At 43.2% G+C, this 18,461-nt stretch overlaps 2 protein-coding genes across 3 annotated transcripts in view; one reads left to right on the top strand and one right to left on the bottom strand.

Moving 5' to 3' along the window:
- Nucleotides 1–12,578, top strand: part of GRAP2 (GRB2 related adaptor protein 2) — a 44,260-nt gene extending 31,682 nt beyond the window's left edge. For both annotated transcript variants that reach the window (XM_069855510.1, XM_069855519.1), the window contains 5 exons: nucleotides 1,258–1,377; nucleotides 3,123–3,291; nucleotides 4,872–5,003; nucleotides 7,167–7,286; nucleotides 9,730–12,578. In XM_069855510.1, coding sequence (XP_069711611.1) covers nucleotides 1,258–1,377; nucleotides 3,123–3,291; nucleotides 4,872–5,003; nucleotides 7,167–7,286; nucleotides 9,730–9,909 — 721 coding nt within the window. In that variant the 3' untranslated portion in view covers nucleotides 9,910–12,578. The remainder of the gene's footprint in view (nucleotides 1–1,257; nucleotides 1,378–3,122; nucleotides 3,292–4,871; nucleotides 5,004–7,166; nucleotides 7,287–9,729) is intronic.
- MRTFA (myocardin related transcription factor A) overlaps nucleotides 1–18,461 on the bottom strand; it is a 506,306-nt gene that overhangs the window by 156,929 nt on the left and 330,916 nt on the right. The gene's annotated exons all lie outside the window — the stretch shown is intronic.

The raw sequence follows: 18,461 nt of genomic DNA, 5'->3' as shown, positions 1-18,461 counted from the left end.
AGGATATTATTAGTTTGCCATGCAAATACAGGCTTGTACTTTTGAGCCTCAGAGGGACAAGATCTTCCAGTCAGTTGTTCTTGTTTGCTCTTCCTTAGTGCTGTGGCATCACTCAGGGACACCAGCAGCTTCTTTTTTTTTTTTCATGCACGTTTTTGTCACGCTGCTTTCTCTATGAAGAAATATTTCCACTTTGATGCTTTTCTAAGAGTAGCAGGTTTGCGCTTTGAAGCAGCTCAGGCCAGGTGATAGAACAAGATGTAGAGAAGAAAGCTCTCTCCTATTTTTGATGGTCTGTTTTTCTCATCTTTGTCATGTTATTGACAATGATTTGTAATCATTGAGACCTGTTCATCAGTGCTGAGTAAAGTCTAATTTCCCTTTGCTAATGATACATAGGTAAACTGTGATGATAGTAAGAAGTATAATGAAACTCAAAAGTAGAAATGAGCAAGCTTATGGAAATATTAGTCCTGAATTTTAACGCAATACAGGCAGTTAAGCATTACATAAATGCAGAAGACTGCAGATGTATATCTTATTAGCTGTGGTGTGGACATATATAAGTGGTACACAATGATTTTTTTTTTTCCTCTACTGAAAAATTCCTATTGACACTGTATTATTATACTATTTACAGTGACTTTCTTATTATTAGCCCAATGCCTTCTACTATCATTTGTTGTGCCTGGCTAAATTAACATGTGCTTCTGTATTCTGTGTTTCTATGATTTTGTGTTGTTATAAATCTTGCAGGAACCAATTTATTAGCAGTAAAACTTTCATGTCTTGCTTCTGCTAAAAATTTATGTGTCCCTCGCAATATATCCATCACAGTTCAATAATTTTCAATCATTTTACAAAAAGCAATTTGAGGCATATGTCTGAGAATTATGTGTGTGTATGTGTGTATACATATACATTTGTAATTTAAAATTTCTTTGACTAACACCTCCCTGTACTGTACCTGTAATTACAGTTTCAGCTGAGTGTTGCCCCTTAGCAGGCCAAAGCTTACGTTGTTCTCTTTGCATCTATGTGCTTTTAATGCTCAAAGAAAATGGTCTGCACCCATCAAAACCCTGTACCTTTGCAAGAACATGGCCATTGGGAGTAGTCATGTGGGCTCCTCTGATCCTTTTGTTTTGTCTTTCCTCCGCCCTGCTTATTCATATTCTCCCTACCCTTAACTTTTTTTCTTCCTTACCTTAATTCACCCTGCTTATTTATGTCTGCATGCTTTTTCCCGCTTGACAGCTGGTTTGATGAGAGGATATCCCGCCATGAAGCAGAGAACATCCTCATGACCAAAGGAGTTGGCTCCTTCATTGTCCGAGCCAGTCAGAACTCTCATGGTGACTTCTCCATCTCTGTCAGGTATCTGCTTCTCACAATGTTTTCCTGCTTCTTTTCCTATTTAATGGTTTCCGTAATTTCTTCTTTACAGGTTTTCTAATGTGGCATAGCCTTTCGGGAAGTTTGCATGCCACTAGTCACTGGCAGTGCTGCTGTGTTGTGGATGAGAACTAATTACGCATCTGATTCCCAGATGTTTATGTCTCTTTTCAAGGAATGCCCCATTCCAAACTGCATCACTTGCTGACCTGCTTCTTTGAAAGAGGTACAGCAGAGTGGTACATGGGGCACCTCCCACAGTGCAAAATATGTCTTCCATTTTTTCTATTTCCCTGACAGCCTTAGTTACTAAATTCAAGAATTCCACTACTACCCATTATGAAAAAGCTATTACATTGTTAATTTATTTCCCACAGGTCACTAAACAGCTGTTGGATAGGAATGGCTTTTTAGCTGCGTGCAGCCCAGCTGCATTTTAACAGCTTCGTGTAGCCCAGCCCTTCCTAGAGCATTTGCTTCAAAGTGGAGCTCTTAAGCGATGGTTGGTTTCCTAATTTTCGGTCAAATAATTGATAACCAGTTTTAAATTAGAATAGCGGTTAGCAATGTCTTTTCCAAGCAGTGTGCAATTTCTGATTCAGGGAGATCAAAAAGTATCTGGGAGGAGTACAGGAAAATATTCTTGGTACATCTGCACCAATAGACACCAAGAAAACAAATAAAGTCAGGCTCCTTCTCTGGCCCTGAGGTCAAGTGATGTGCTCAGATCCATGTGGCTAAACGCTCTTCACCCCACAGACCAGAACAGCTGTATTCAAGCAGCTCACTGCAATAAGTTCCTGGTCCACTCTGTCCCCCAACCATGGGCCAGCCCTATCTAGGAGAGGGCTTTTTGATTTAGACCAAAAACATGCAACAACTTGGACAGCTTGTGTGATTGTAACACTCCAGGATAGCACTCAATACCTGCCTGGTCCCTGCTTAGTTTATTTGTGCAGAGGTAGCCTCTGAGGCTAGTGTTTTGAGTTCCTGGAGTTGCACAAAGCAAGAACGTGTGTACCAAAACCAGATCACATCTGGTACAAAGAGGAATTGTCTAAAAGGGACAAGAAGTAAAAGGAGGGGAGTTGAAGGGGAGGAAGCAGGGCCAGATGCCTGCAACTGGTAATTTGGCTTGTTACAGAAACTAATGATTCCTTCTTTATTTTGTTGTTTTGATTAGGGAGAATGACCACTTACAATGACATCACACTAGATATTATACAATTATAAAACTCAACATATGGCTTCACATGACTATGTCTGCATGTAGTTGTGATGCTCATGGTGTAAAAGGGTGTAATACCCATCTCATAATCAATGCAGACTGGTTATTAACAGGAGCCTGCAGAGGGTGGTTGGTAGACTACAACTGCACCTTTGTCCCCCATACAAAGTACAGAATAAAGCTATTAGCTGTCTGTGGCCCTGAAAGATCCTCTGGCCTTTTCTTTCAAAGGAGAGGCTTTAAAACCCTATGCTTTGTTCTGATAGTGCTTTGTGACTGGGCAGCCCTGCAGCACTCCAAGTTTGTAAGTTGATGAGCCTTTTGAAATACAGAGCCACATCTGGGTCCAGTATGCACAAGGACAGCCATGGCTTTACTTTCCAGAGGTCTAGTTTTGGCCAAGCAAGAAGCTTTGGTGCCCTTCTGGAAAACATTTTTTCAAAAAAAAGATAAAAGTGCAAAATGGTTAACAATCTCTTACTTTTCCAATTGGATCCAGGCATGAAGATGATGTGCAACACTTCAAAGTGATGAGGGATTCAAAAGGCAACTATTACTTGTGGACAGAGAAATTCCACTCCTTAAACAAGCTGGTGGACTACTACAAGACAAACTCCATTTCCAGGCAGAAGCAGATCTTCCTGAGGGACAACAGCCGAGAAGACAAGGTAAACACAAACTGACCTTAGGAGCTTCTCAGTAAGAGAACTTTCTGTGGAAAGAATTGAGCCCATGAAAACGTCTTGGAGAACAGGGGGAAGAGTCTGCCCTTAGAAACTCAGCCATATTGCTAGACTGGTGGGCCCTGTAACATAGATTTTTAGTGCATTCAGTGGTATGTACAGTTATAGAATTAAGTAGAATTTTTCTGATTCTGTTTTGGATAGTGACAGGCAGTGCTGCAAATTTACAGAGATGTTCTTTGCTTAAAGCTATGCTGAGGCCCCAGAGCTGAAATTCTAAGATGCATTACACATTGAAGGGAAGCAGGACTTACCTTAATGAAATGCCTAGATTTCGTAAGGGCAGGTACAGAGCTGACTGGTAGGTTGTGTCTGAGAAGAATTTGAGTCTGGTTTCCTAGTGTCCTTGAATGCACCCTGGGTACAGCTGTTATTACAGTTGAAAGTTTGCCTGCTCAGAAGAATCATCCATCCTCTCTTACTGAGTGAACACAGTAAAGAGCGTGGGGGAACTGAGGGCATAAACTGGACCAGTGACTGGTACAAACTGAAAAGTGCTGCTGAGAAGAACAAAGCAGATATGGGAACAAGCTGTGCATTCAAGGAAGGTGTAGTAGATGTTTGAAAAGGCAGGGAAGTCCCAGTCCAATGAATGCCTGGGTTTGTGCCAGGGGAACAAGCAAATGACACAGTAGAGACTGCTGCGCTTTGCATATACAGAACTGGGAGTGAACGTCCCTCGTCACTGCAGTACCTGAAGTCCTGCTTTACTAGGGAACAGATCCTAGTATTAAATTACCAGGATGTGCAGGTAGAGGCAAGGCAGAAAGTACATGACTTGCTCACTGCAGCAGTAAAGTTTTATAGGCTGCATGTGGGCCATTCTTGCTGGCACCAAAAGAGAGACGATCAGTTTTTCAGGTATAAAATAGAGGCTATGGGACCTATAAGGGAGCGATCACAGCAAAGAACTGTCTGGGGAAGGAGAAAGAAAGACTGTATTCATGTATATCAGTAAACAACCTGTTTGGGCTGACTGTGAGCAGGAAGGGAAAGAAAAGCATTTGCTCCAAGATGCAGACAGGCAAATGAGAGAACAGGAGTCAAGTTTTCTTTGGCAAACACTCTGTATATTTGTTATGGTGATGGGCTCAGCAGGGTATGTTTAGCACTCAGCACAGTGGGGTTTCTGTTCACAATTCAAATTTCTAGATGCTACACACATATGATAAAATGAAAGTAATATATAGATTTCAGTGTAGAGACAAATGAAGTCTAAGGGCAGTATTTCCAAAAAGACTTGGCTCCTGTGATGGTCCTCACACCAGTGCCACATTTTCAGCCTAGTACCTTCAATTTCTACCCACTCTTCAGATGGGATAAAGATATAAGCTATGGGGTTCCTGATTTGTACTTCCGTTCAGAGGGGAAGGACCTTTCTTTTGGAAGAGCCTCCAAGGTAGAGAGTAGTGGCAGCAATCAGCGTGCAACAGTTGCTAAGCTTCCATCAAGGATGTAGTGGGAAGCAAAACATGACCTCACTTTTGTGATCTTTATTCCATCAGGAGAGGCACGGTGGGAGCCTGGAACGGAAGGGCTGGGAAGGATTCCAGCTGGGTGGAGCAGCTGGAGAAGATCATTCTTCTGTATCCAAGAGATATGTAGAGCATCCTCTCCCCACACTGCAGCAGCAACAGGTACTACCAGGAATAAGATGCCGGGGTGCCAAGACCAGACACATGAAACATTGGCCTTAATCACTTGGTAATGAGTGAACAGTCACCTTTTCAAAACTCTGCCACCCTGAAGCTGCTTTGGGAAGTAGAGTCAGTTAGGTCTTTGTATGGGAGTGGGAGTGACCATAGTGTCAGCCTAAGGAGCTCTTTTGATGCGTAATAAAAAGAATTCTATGATCTATGACTCATTGACAAACCAGCAAAAAAAACAGAAGTCGGAGTACAGTGGCCTTTTCACTGGGAACCTGGGAGGACTCCTTGGGAGTTTATAGTGCTCCATCACGAAAACTGGAAAATAATGTATGGTGTCACATTCTTGCTCTGCTTAGGAAAGGACAAACAGTATCATCCAGTGAGATGTAAAAAAAAAAATAAAGTACAAAAAAAACCACTCCCAAATCTTGCATGCACACACACACGTATGTTTTCAGGAACCCCTCTCTAGTGTATAGGACAGATGAAACTTTGCTGCCTGTTTAATTTTTCTGAGTTATGGTACTGAAATTCAGCACCACAGAACACAATACACAGATCAGAAATGACTATGGTAACCCTAGGAGACTTTGGTTTCCTTCAGAATATTCCTCCTCCTCTCTGTTCTGGGCCCTCTCTGCACTATTTCATCATGTTGCATCCAGGATATGTGAGGTTTCTTTACTCCTTTGCTTGTACAGGAATGGAGAGGACAACAGCAGCACTTGGTGCTATCTTCAGAGTTCTTTATGATGAATTTGAGGGTAAATAGTTTTCTGGGGTTGGCTCACATGTGTAGTTAGAGACAGTGTAGCATCATTAAGGAGAGGACTTGTCCTGCTGAAGGGAAGATATCCACAGCCATGTCCCTTAAGGCATGAGAGCTGCCACAGAGCAAGTCTAGGAACAATCATGAAATGGCTGTTCTCACAGACAAGCAGTGTTGCCTGTCAGGGGACTGCTGATGGAATAATACAGCTTCTGACAAAGCTGAGAGCCTGAACTCTTTGGAGCACAGTCTGTGTGTGAGTCACATTCGATACAGAGCAGAAACACTCACGAGAGTGAAACATCCACATAGCAAATCTTGCAACTGCAAAGCCAGATTGAGTTCAGTCATTTTCTGGCAGGGACAGGTGAGGTGCAAATTGAGCTCCAGTCTCAAGCAGCCTCAGCAAACTTTTATGCTGACAAAGGTGCAAGTGAGACCAAGGGATTTTTTGGAAGACTAAGTTCAAGAAAAGAAGCAGTAAAAGAAGAGGATGAAAGCTGTTTACAAGCAACAACAAGCACAAGCTCTCCTTCTTCTTCCCCTCTATTGACACAACAGATCAGACCCTGTATCACTGAAGCACTGCTGCAGCCTGAGCTAACATGATAACAGATTCTTTCACACAGTTGTTATAAAAAAAAAAAAAAAATCTAGTGCTTGTACTAAAGGCTTGGAAGGATGAAGACACTCAGCACCTCTCATCTGTACAGACAAAAGACAGCTTGCTTACTGGATGTTACCTAGTTCTTCCCTCCATCTGTCTGGGCTGATTTGTGTTGATGTGATTTCAGACATGTGGTCGTATGTCTTCTTTTCCTTGAACTTGATTCTGCCTCTTTCCTCTTTGGTTAACTGGGGTAATGGATTCTCAGATTTGCTCCCTGTCCTTTATAGCATGGGCCAGCCCAAGTAAAACTGTACAGTAGTGAGTCCTCGGACACACAGTCAACTCCATCAGCATTGCTGCCATGGCACCAGCATATGGGATAGAGCAAGGAATGGGCAGGACTGGGGCACAGCAATTCCAGATCAGTAAGTGTCCTCTTGGCAAGCATGGCTTTTCATCTGTGAGTTAGAACAGCCATAGCTTTTCTCCAGAAGTCTCAGAGGCCAAAAATCCCCTCTATGACCACTTCTCCGAGAAGCTATGGAACACAGCTGAGGACAGTCAACTTTCAACTTCTAAGTAGAAAAATCCAAAATAAACCAGTACGAGGGGACCTCTTCCATGAGAGGCATTGCTGGCAGGTCTGGAGCACAGGGACTCTGTTGGAAGCAGACACCTAAGATGATTCACTTGAGGGTTGAATGACTCTTAAAGCCCCTCCTTTACACATCTTGGCATATTCGTGATTTTCCTCTTGCTGTTGTCTTTCTAGGGTAGATATGGTGGGAGTCTGGACAGGAAAGATGGACTGCATGGACTAAGGGATCACAGCCAAGGAGGCGCAGCAGCAATGCAACGGAGACATACAGACCCACTGCACCAGCAGGCACCTGTAAGTGATGCACCTGGAAGTCCCCATCTGCCCAATTCAAGGGGTCCCATAATCAACGGCCAAGCAGCCTGGGCAATGTCACCTTCACAGATGTTGCATGAGGAATAGTGTATTAAGCTGGTTAGGACATATCTTAGAGGATGCTTCCGAATCTCAGGACTCTACCCCACCTACTTGAATCCACTTCTGGGGCACCGTGAGGGTAGGACTGTGGGGTTATATGAGCATAGTTCTAGGACTGCTCTCAAGGCTAATCTTAGCAAACATGCTAAGAAGGAAGAGGGAATGTAGCATGAGCTGCATACAAAGGAATGGCAGTAAGATGTGCCAGGGAAGGTTTAGGTTCAATACTAGGAAAAAGGTTCTCCACTCAGAGAGTTGTGGAGCGCTACAACAGGCTCCCAAGAGAAGTAGTCATGACGCCAAGCCTGACAATATTCAAGAAGCATTTGGACAACGCCTTCAGGAACATGGTGTGAATTTTGGGGTTGTCTTATGCAGGGACAGGAGCTGGGCTTGATGATCCTTGTAGGTCCTTTCCAACTCAGAACATTCTATGATCTGGGGTACTTTGAACAAGCCCAAGCTCACTCATGGGTTTGGATCAGGATCCAGTCCAGAAAAAGACATTTATGAAAACCTAATGATCTTTCCTAGAAGTGTTTCATGCCACTGATACAAGGGACTAGCAAGTATCTTTCTCACAACAGCCAGGCCTTCCTAAGCAGAGTAGCTAGATGTACAGTACTGTTTTTAAGTCCTATGGAGAGCTGCTTCATGATACTGTGCCATTCTACAGTGCACCTTCTGCCTTGCAATGCACTGCCAGACACACTGTCTCTTCCACTGCCTTTTGCTTTGGTCCTGAGAAGATCTGTCATCACTCACTTCTACTTGTCTGAACCTGGCACATCCTCTTGGACCCACTATGCCATCAAAGTGGGACTCGCCCACTTGTCACCCTTATCTATCAGAATGTCTTAGCACAGGTTTGTAGGCTAGATCCAGATATGTCTCTGCAGACAGCTCAGACTGCTCCCCTACCTGGTACCATACCTGGCAGCTGACCTTAAGTAATCACCTGCTCTTCAAATTCCCACCATGTGAATGCCTCCACAGAGCACAGTATCTCTCTCTGCCTTAGCGTTTGATTCTAATGCCAACACCAAAGTATTTGTCCATCACCTCCTGGAAGCATGACTGAAGGCACACTCCTTTTCCTTGAGAAAATGTATATCTTAGCCTAGAGCCACCACAGAATGTAGATCCAAGGAGGGAAGGGGAGGACAGCAAAACTTTCTCAAGTATGAGAGAAAGAGGACAGATTGGATTTGGAAATGTGGAACAAACTGGGAAGCAGGGACTTGTCTCCTTCAGCCAAAAGCCCCAGATCTTTATTATAATCCAACTCAAAATACAGTGACTTTTATCGCTCAGAGGATGTGGTAATGAATAACAACATGTCCTTGCCTGTCACACCCCAACAGTGATCTAGAAGCCACCAAATCCAATTATAGGAAGGTCTATATGTCCAGCCAAATAACTAGGAACCATGTCTAAGTAGCGCCCTGAATGGGAGATTTAGAGAAAGTTATTCTGTCTTCAAACACATCTCTCCATCTGTGCCTGCAAAATATACTTCCCAAATCACCCATGCCAGTGATTTCCTATAAAATAAGCCCATACTGTATCCTTTAAAATCTGATTTCTGGTCAAAATGGGAGATTGACTGCAAGGTTTCTTACAATGAAGTTCTCAGAAGAAAAAACCTGACCATAGTGCTCATTAAAGTGCAAACCTAAAATAAACTGATACAACCAAACAGTCCCTAGATCCTTTTGATCTCAGGGGGTTGACCTGGGAAGAGTCCGAAGAAGATTTAAACCCCTTCCCTATGCCCTAGAAGTGCCTGAAAGAACATGATTCTTTACAAGCTTCCTTGATGTATCCCTCATAGACCTTTGCTGGCCAAGGACAAATTTCTGTATCCCTACCAACACAAGCCCACCTGCCTAGAGCCATCCACTTGTAGTGTACAGCCTAGCAAGGACTCATGCAGGAGCTCTTCTCTGTGCTCCTTCAACTGGCTTCAGACACGGCTACCACAGCTGCAGTTCTTACAGGCTGGAGAAGACAGAGCAATATGAACGCTATTTCATAAGGACCTGCTCTCAGTCTGACTTTTCACCTTATGGTCCAAATACCCATGAATATCCTGAGGCTGCTGAGAACCCAAGCACCATTCCTTGGTTGTCCCAGTAAATTTGTTCTTCCTTCCTGGCATCTTGGCCACTTCCTGATTTAATTGCAAGGTGGTCTCCATTTCAGCACTGATTGTCCTCTCTTATGAATGCACATACTGGAGCATAAGCAGGGGTGAAAGGAGGATGATTTTTAAGAGTTGTGGCTCATTGTTCCCTGCCTGTCTCTATCTCCTTTCCAGCGAACGCTATGGGTCCGCGCCTTGTATGACTTTGATGCTGTGGAGCACGATGAGCTGGGCTTCCGCAGTGGAGACATCGTAGAGGTCCTGGACAGCTCAAACCCATCATGGTGGAAAGGACGACTGCGTGGAGAACTGGGTCTCTTCCCTGCCAACTATGTCACCCCAGTGCTCCTGTGAAAGCACAGTATGCCCCAAGAGGGCCATATTGGAGCTGCTCTTCTGATATGACAAGGACAGAGAATGAGTGCATCTTCCCTTGCCCCCGGGACATCTGATATTTCTGTTTGTGTCTTAATTTATTGGCAATTGATCTTTTGAAATGTTGGTATGAAAGGGAACCCTTTGAAGAATATAAGAATTTTTTTTTCTCCTATTTTTCACATCCAGAAAGGGGAGGGAGAAAAATCCTGGACTGTTCATTGAGATCTTGCTGGATCCTCCCTGCCTTCTCATTCCTTTGGCTAAGTTTTGATAACTTCCTCTAATTAGGTTTGTTCTGTGGAAATGCACCTCAGATAAGTTAGGCTTCGGTATTTGGGTAGCCTTATCCCTTCCTTTTGAATATGGTTGCACTCCTAGTCTCTTCAGGCTCCATTTCACCTTTGTTTCAGAGGCAAGAGGAACACTCAGCTGAAATAACAGTCTCTGGTAACCACATTAATCCTTCAGGTAGGGAAAGAAAGTGAGGGGGTCTTAGGCTGAAGTGCAAGGCTGCTTAGTTTCTGGCTTACCCCTCTAGTACTTTCTGTGGGTATGGACTGTATGGATGTACCAGATGAAGGGAAAGGATCCTGTAAGCTTTCGTACAAACAAACCAGTGGTGAAGATATGGGAGGCTGAGAAGCTACTTTCTTTGCTGCTTCTGATAGTCCTGCTCTTCTTTCTGCATGCCATGACAACAACTTGTCCCATCTCCAAGCTGCTCTCTGAAGTACCTACACTTCTGTTAGACATCCTAGTTAGAGCAGGTCAAGCCCTTGAGGGAAATTAATATCCACTGGATCAGATAATAATGAATATCCCTCACCAGTTCCTTTTGTAAAACTGCATTGGGGAGGGGTTGGAGAGAAGAGGTTTTTCTGGTTTGGTGGCAGAAGTTCTTTCCCTCAGAACACGGGGTGTTCAGGATCACCGTGTACACAACTCTGACTCTGACTCGCTAGTGGAATGCCTCATCCAACAGGTTAAGCTGTTACTTTACAGTCTGCAGAGAATAAAGTTGTGGCCAAATAGTCTGTTCTCTGTTCCAGTTTCTTTTGGATGAAATAAGTTAAATGAATAGGTTTTCAAATCATTGCTAAGTGAATGCCCAGATGTGACACAGATATACTGCAAATGCACATTAAAAATTATTCAAACCCTGTGAAGGAGACACTGCTGCATAACCACTGCTCAAGCAAGTTGATATTAAACAAGCTGCCTGAATTTTTCACAATATGTAGGACCTCGGCAGTTCAGCAAGGAAGTGATGATTTATCATTCTTGGGAAAGAAAAGGCAAGTGAAAAACTCCAAAAAGAAATCATGCTCAGCAAGAAAAAATGTTCTTATCTTTTGTTAGTTCCAGCGGGGAAGAAAATAATCCAGGAAATAGGTTCTTGGTAAAGTCCAATTCAGTGCAGCTGGCCTAAAAAAAGCTGCCAGCTAGACAGAGTATTAGTAGAAAGAACTCGTTGTGAAATTTTTTAGATAACTCCACCAAAAGCAAATTATTAATGGGTGAAGTAAAATAAGAATAATTAACAAGGCATACAAGCTCTAAATAGAATAGAAAACTTTAAAAGAAACATCAAGAGCTTATCTCCACTGGCTACCAGGGTGGTTTGGGAAACGGAGAGACACCATATGACTTCCTGGGCTGGACTTGGCTCTGTTCTCTTGCAGGAACTCTGTTCTGGGCCTTTAGCATCTCCTTTCAAAGAGAAGTCCGTGAGGCTTCTTTTGGAACAAGCTACCTTATTATTGGGTTTGTATGAGGGTGTAACCACAGTGACTCCACAGTCTGAAAAGTGTTTTGTTGTGATTCATTCTTTTTTCACTTGTTTTTCCTAAAGTAATATCAAATTTGGAAAAGAGAGGGTTAAGACCGGGGAGGATGGAAGCAAAGAAACTAGAGACCAGCACAGGCAAAGGAGTGATGTGAATGATGAATCTTTCATATTCAGATCTGGCTGAAACAGAAGAAATTATATGTTCACCCTTATTCCCACCATGTCAAATCATCTTTCAATTAATTCTTTTTTTTTATTATTAGTTACTTTTAAAATTAGAAGCAATGTCTCCTTTTCCTTTCCTCCTCAGCACTCTAAAGACCCTCTTGGTAGTGAAGATATAGTTGCGCAAAAATTAATTGAAGATAATGCACTTAGCAGTTTGATAGCTCTTCACACTTTTGAAACTCCTTTATAGAGATTGACTAATTAAGCAAGTCTAAGTAGTACATTGTAAGTACCCCCATGTTAACTCATGACTCATTTGAGGAAGAGGTAGATTTTCACGTGATTTTTTTAATTGATGTTTAAGGAATTAATACTTAAGGTAATTAGCATTAAAGGACTGCGCCCTAATTATGGACAACATACCAGAACCACATTGAAATCATGATTTCCCATTATGAGTAGCACCTAATGACACCAAAATTACTAGGAGGCAAAGGTATCATGGCATCTGTGATAACTATATTAGTGTCATGTTCTGCACTGCCTTGTTCAGCTGGCCAGGCTTTGGTCTGCAAGACGCAGTCTTGCTTTTCTCCACTTTTATCCTTGCCTGCTCCCCATGGCTGAAGAAGCACTACCTGCATTTACTGTACCTGCCAGCAGCTGGGAGGCACAGGCATCAGACTGCATTTTTTTGTACCTTCCCACAGTAGAAGTTATTTTTCTTCCCAGCAAAACAACAGCGCAGAGAACCACAGTTCTTCCCAAACCTATGGAGTCTCCAGACACAAGGAGAGGTGTGGGCAAAGAGGGAAGCTTTGATGGGGTAGAAGGTGCTAAAGCCACAATGTAGAAGCATTTTCCGTGCCCCATGCCATTTTCTGCTGTAGTCTGCCCATGAAATCATATCTCACATAGATCAGGTCACTTAATAAGGAAAAAGACAGAGAAAGAGACACTGCTCCACTCATGTACCCTGCCAACCTTCCTGCTCTTTCTTCCGACATGTCTTAATTTTAACACAATCCTTGCCAATATAGCAGTGATTCGCTTACACCTGCGCTGTGAAAACCTCCGATTCTACTGGCCATGCAAGAAGCACATGTTCGTAACGTAGGACAGGAGCCTAAAGATGACAGTGTGGTGCGCTGAGTTTACCTGACATTTGTCAACATTCTCTAAAGAACTAATCCTCTAGAACATCCTGGGAGAGCCCAGTGTGAAACAAAAATGGGAAAGAAATAGAAGAACTCAGAGAAGTATTTTGTTTGGCATTTTTCTTAAGAAGAAAGATAGTCAATGAGAAAAGAGATTGTAAACAGAGATAGAAGTGGGAAAAGTATGTGGGATGGCAAACATTATTATAACAAAGGAAACAGAGGAAGCTGGACAGCACATAGGAAAGTAAGTTTGATGAGAACAGCTAAGCCTACATTCTGCTGCAGATTCATATTTTGTTTATAAATGTCCCTGTGATTAATAAGGCTGCATAAAAAACAGTAAATGGAAATCTCCTTTCATGCAAAAGCTGTCCAGGTGGTTTTCTATGCCACAAAATAGAGATGTCTCTGTCTCAGTGTACATGCTTACTGAAACAGCTGCACTCATCGGAGCGTGCTACAGGAACAACGGGAAAGTGGCTGGTTCCCATCTGACTGCAGACGGCATAAGAGCACCAGGGAGATGATCCTCAGTGCTGCCACAAAGTCAGTGTCTGGTCAGGCTGGTAGGCCAGTTCCCCTGCACCAGGGATACAAAAAGTTCCTGGGTTGTTGTTACTGGTTTGGGTGTTTCTTTTAATTGAAAGTAGCTCTCAATTTCAGTGGGCTGTGCAGGAATTTTGGAGCTTTTCCCAATGGTTGTCTGTTCATCATCTTTTCCTGTTCAGCAGCACCTCTCATCCTTCCTCTCCAATGGGATCCTGAGGCTGCAGGCTCTCGGAAGGCCATTTTGCCTTCAGCCCTTGTGCAAAGCAAGCAAGAATGGCAGAAGTCAAACATCCAGCAGCCAGGACCATGTGGTCAGGAGAAATCAGCCTTGAACAGCAATGTGGTATCAGCTGGGACATTTTGCATTGCAAGAACAATGCCCCAGCAGCTGTAGTCCAGCAGTGAGGTGAAGGATGAGCTCTACTCTGAGTGGGGAGCTGCAGGTCATTGATTGTATCAATGTCACATCATATGGATGAGAAGGATGTCTGGTGGGACAGAGATGCAGCCGTCTGGGCTAGGGCTGTGCTCAGGCTCTTGCTCTTCTTCTGCAGGTCTCTGCCAAGGAGCCTGGGTTACACCACTCTAGGTATGAGGAGAAGCATATGGCAATGCTGTTCCTTCCACTCCTTCCACTAGGCCAAGAAGCCTACACACATGTCCCTGCAGCTGCAGCCCATCACCTTGCTACCTCTGGATGCACCAGAAAGCCTATCACCCATCTTCTGCCTCTGTGTTGATAGAGAAAAGACCTCTGCAGACACCTCATTTCAAATACTTGTTTGAAGCAATTGGCTTAGCTGCTTTTAAATGAAACCCTGCAGAGATCAGTTGAAACCATTAGCATTCCCAAGATGATCCAGGCAGTAACATTTATTGGTTAAAACATACATATTGACTAAAGAGCTTCTGACACCCAGCCACACCTCGCTGCTGAAAGCTTTGCATTTCAGTGGGGAATCATGAACTGAGTGCTATCATAAAGCCTTTAAGAGCACTGAAGAAGAGTCCAGAGCATTGCCAATTTCTCCAATTTTTAGAGGCAGCTTTCATGTGACAGAATTCAGGAGCCTTAATTTGCATCAAACGCAGAAGACATTTCTTACATAAGCAGAACTGACAGTAGAAAACAGCCGAGGACTTATCTGCAAGCTACAGGACAGCAGAGGAACAAGCAAGTGAGTAGGAAAAGTTCACTGACCTTTGTGCAGAGGGAAAATTCAGAGCACATTGCCTGCTGTCATCTTGCAAGTGAGAGCTGCTTGGCAGATGTCCAGCTTGCTAACATGAAAATGCAAAATTTCACAAATGGCAGGTGTGCAGGGATCCTTGTAGACATGCAGAAGTAGAATTAGCTCAGGTTACAAAGGGAAGACGAAGAAACAAACAAATTAAAAGATTTATAGATTTCTGGCTTCCCTGCTAGTCCAAGCAGGCTCATACCTACCAGGATTTATGAAAGATAGAGCCATGGGATATTTGTTTGTCACAAATAAAAATCAGAGCAAACCTGGGGGGTGGGGTGCAGGGGGAAAGCAGTTTAGGACATGAGTCTACTACTATGCACTTAAAGCTATAAAATGGTGATAGGGCCCCGATATCATGACTGAAGTTCAAGTACCTGTTTTAGATGCACTTCTAGAGAAGCATTAGGTGATAATCCAACCACAGATAAAGGGGAAAAAAAAAGAAAGAAAAAAAAAGAAGGCAACTTCTCTACTGATGTTTTTGCTTTTTACCTGTTATGTCTGTGCTGTACTGTGTCATGACTCAGACCATTCCTTCCCTGTGGTAACGGCCAATCCCTCTCTCCTGTCAAACTGCAAGAATGGCACTTCTGCAGCATCAACAGGTAAGAACAGCAGGAACCAGTCTGCAGGGACCCTTCTCACAACTGAATGTTTGCGGCTAGGTGCAGCACACCAACATTTTTGTTGCAAAAGGTTGACTTAGATAGAGACTGCATCAGCCCTTTTGGGGTGGGGTTTTTTGTCTCATCAAAATTTAGGAGGTAAATTAAAAATCAACTACAAGTTTGCTACCATCACCAAGGAGAAGAGGAACTGCCCTTTGCTCTGCCCCTTCTGGAGTTATTTTCATCAGAGCTGGATGCACATATACCACCGACAGCTCATTCTGAACTAGCAGCTTTTTACACTGCCTTGGCAGAGGTGTGAACAAGAGGGATATGTGGTAGCAGAGCATCACCGCTCTGTAGCCGCGTATCCATACATGTGAGCTTGCCATTGCGATGGCAGCTATTCGCCTGTTATCAGGTGAAGATGATCTGCTAATAACAATGGCCATGATTTCAGCAAGAGCAGGTGAGTCAATCCAACAGCTCACTGCAACCCTGCAGAAAATGATCCAAATTTTTTTTTGCCAAGTTAATGAGTTGACTCAGCTCACAGAAGGCAGCATAAGGAGGCCCAGAGCCAGAGCAAAGCAAGCAGTGGGAATACACAGCCAGGAGGAGAAAGGAGAAGACAACCTCCCAGTTCTGGCAGCAGAAGCTATTAGATCACCTCATTCTAGGCTGGAGACTCAGCAAAATGAAAAGTTACTTGGCTTTGAGGTTGCCATATTGCTTTTAACACGAGTAGGGAATCCTTTCTTTAAAGTTTGTTTGGGAGATGGAGGTGGGGAAAGAACTCAGGGATCTACTACAAATAGCACATTCTACATCTCCTTTGTGGAAGCTCACAGAAAGTCTTTTGATTTAAACAGCAGAGCTGTAAGGGTTTGTTATTTTTTGAACTGTAAATTAAAGCAGGAAAAAACAAATCCCTAACATGGTCACAACAGTAAAACCCTCAGTCATTCAAGCTATTATCAACGTTACCTCTGAGGGGAATGGACTACGCACAACAGTTTTCAGGAGAAAAAAAATAATAGCAAGAGGCACTTTGCTGTCCTGTGACACAGCTAAATTAGTGCCACTTGTTGCTGATGCTTCTCTTTCTGGGTGGGGTGCAGCTATCAGTCATGTTTATCAGGTTGGAGAGCACACCGGTGCTTACAAGTTTCAATCTTCAGCATCAGCTGACCAAAATGATAGCTGCAGACTCTCATTTAAAATGTGCATGACTTGAAAAGCACAGACATTTCACAAACACTTACACAGCAGAATGCACTCTGGAACACCGGTCGTAAACATCTTGAGTTTAAGAATCCAAAAGTAAGAGGTAAGGCTTCAAGACACACAAATAGGTGGTTTGCACTGACTTTAGATGAATTCTGACTCAAAATTTAATATGCATATTTAAAAGAGGAGGTTCATAACCACTTAAACAGTGTAGCGAGCTTGCTGTGGTCTCTACTATGCAGTCTCCAGCTCAAGGCTGGCAAGAGGGCTGAATATACAGGTTTAAATATTCTGGCTTTGGTTATGGGAAACTGGAGAACATACTCACAACTGTCCCTTCAGGTCTTCTGAAGCCTTTGGCTCTGTTGGTGAATTGAAGACCAACCAGTATAATGAGAGATACCATTACTAACAAAAGATTCATGGTGTTTATTGTCCTTAAGATAAACATTTAAATAGGAAGACTATTTTTCTGGAGTGCTGGCTTCCCTGGGTCTAGAGGAAGTTGTCTTTGAACAGCAGCCTGTTTCAGCTTAGATGTGCAGCTGTGACACGTGAAGGCTTCGGTGTGACTGGGAGAAGTGAGGCACCTGAGAAGATGTCAGAGCAGGCAAACGGAACTGGTCTTTGTCTGAGTAAGTCACTGTTGTACATTTTGAGTCCATGGAGCTATTCTGACTTTTGCCAGCTGAGGTTCTGCCTCATTATTCCAGAAAGTGATGATGATTTAATTTGATAAGATCTTAATGCAGAGAGCCAAAGGGTGTGGGTAGTGATTTACTCCTCTTTGAAATTATAATTATCATCTTTCATCTATTTAAAGAATCTTTTTATTTACCTATGCAAGACAGTCTAATATGGTTAAAGCCTCGTGGTTTTCTTTCTCATGACTCAGACAAAGCTGACCACAGCTCCAAATCTCTTCTCAATGTACTCATCGCATTATGCTTTATTGTTTCTACCTTATTCCTGCAGCCTCCAGCTTATTGAAAAAGTTCCTGCAGAAGGGTGGGGTTTTTCCACCCATGTCTGCACAGGGAAAATGTGGCATTTAGGTAAAACAGCTGGTTAACTTGAAGCTACTTCAGCTGAGTAAGTAAGTCAAGCTGGTGACTGTGGCATGACTGTTTCACAGCAAGTGGTCAAGCCAAGCATCCTGCATGGATGCATGCAATCCACATAGTGGAAGTGGAGGACACTGTGCTTGTTGGAGGCCCGTCCAGCATAGAATAACAGAACTCACAGGGGAGTCAGTGAAGAATGACTGTGTTGTAGATGTACATAAATTACTATCTTATGTAAGGAAGAGTTAACATTTTGAGGAAATCAGTGCCCAAAGACGCTGAAGTCTAGCCTATACAAGACACTTGTGTTCAGAGAACATTAGCCAGGACTGACTAACCCTTTTTTAATGCAGCTGTCTTTAGTTCATGCAAAATTCAAATTTATGTTGAGCGTCCTGTTACTTAAAGCGTGGGTGCAAAACTCTTTCTAATAGGATGTGTACTGCTAGTATAGACAAGGCTTGGCTGGCTCAGCACTGCAATCACATCAACCTCCAATTTACATCCCTCCACTGTCTCCCTTTGCACTCCTGCATTAGGTGGAAGCTCTTGTCTTCATCATCACAGCTTCTAATTCCTTCATCCTGCATCCCCAGCTTGAATGCTTCATAATGATACTGGAATTCATTCTGTAGTGTCCCTAGACTTCACTGTCCTCATCACCTTCTCTCTCAAGGGTGTGTAGGTTTGCTTTCCATTTCATTAATTGCACC

The sequence above is a fragment of the Phaenicophaeus curvirostris genome, chromosome 1 (assembly GCF_032191515.1).
Source record: "Phaenicophaeus curvirostris isolate KB17595 chromosome 1, BPBGC_Pcur_1.0, whole genome shotgun sequence".
In the NCBI taxonomy this organism is placed as follows: Eukaryota; Metazoa; Chordata; class Aves; order Cuculiformes; family Cuculidae; genus Phaenicophaeus; species Phaenicophaeus curvirostris.
This window is presented reverse-complemented; position numbering and strand designations above follow the sequence as displayed.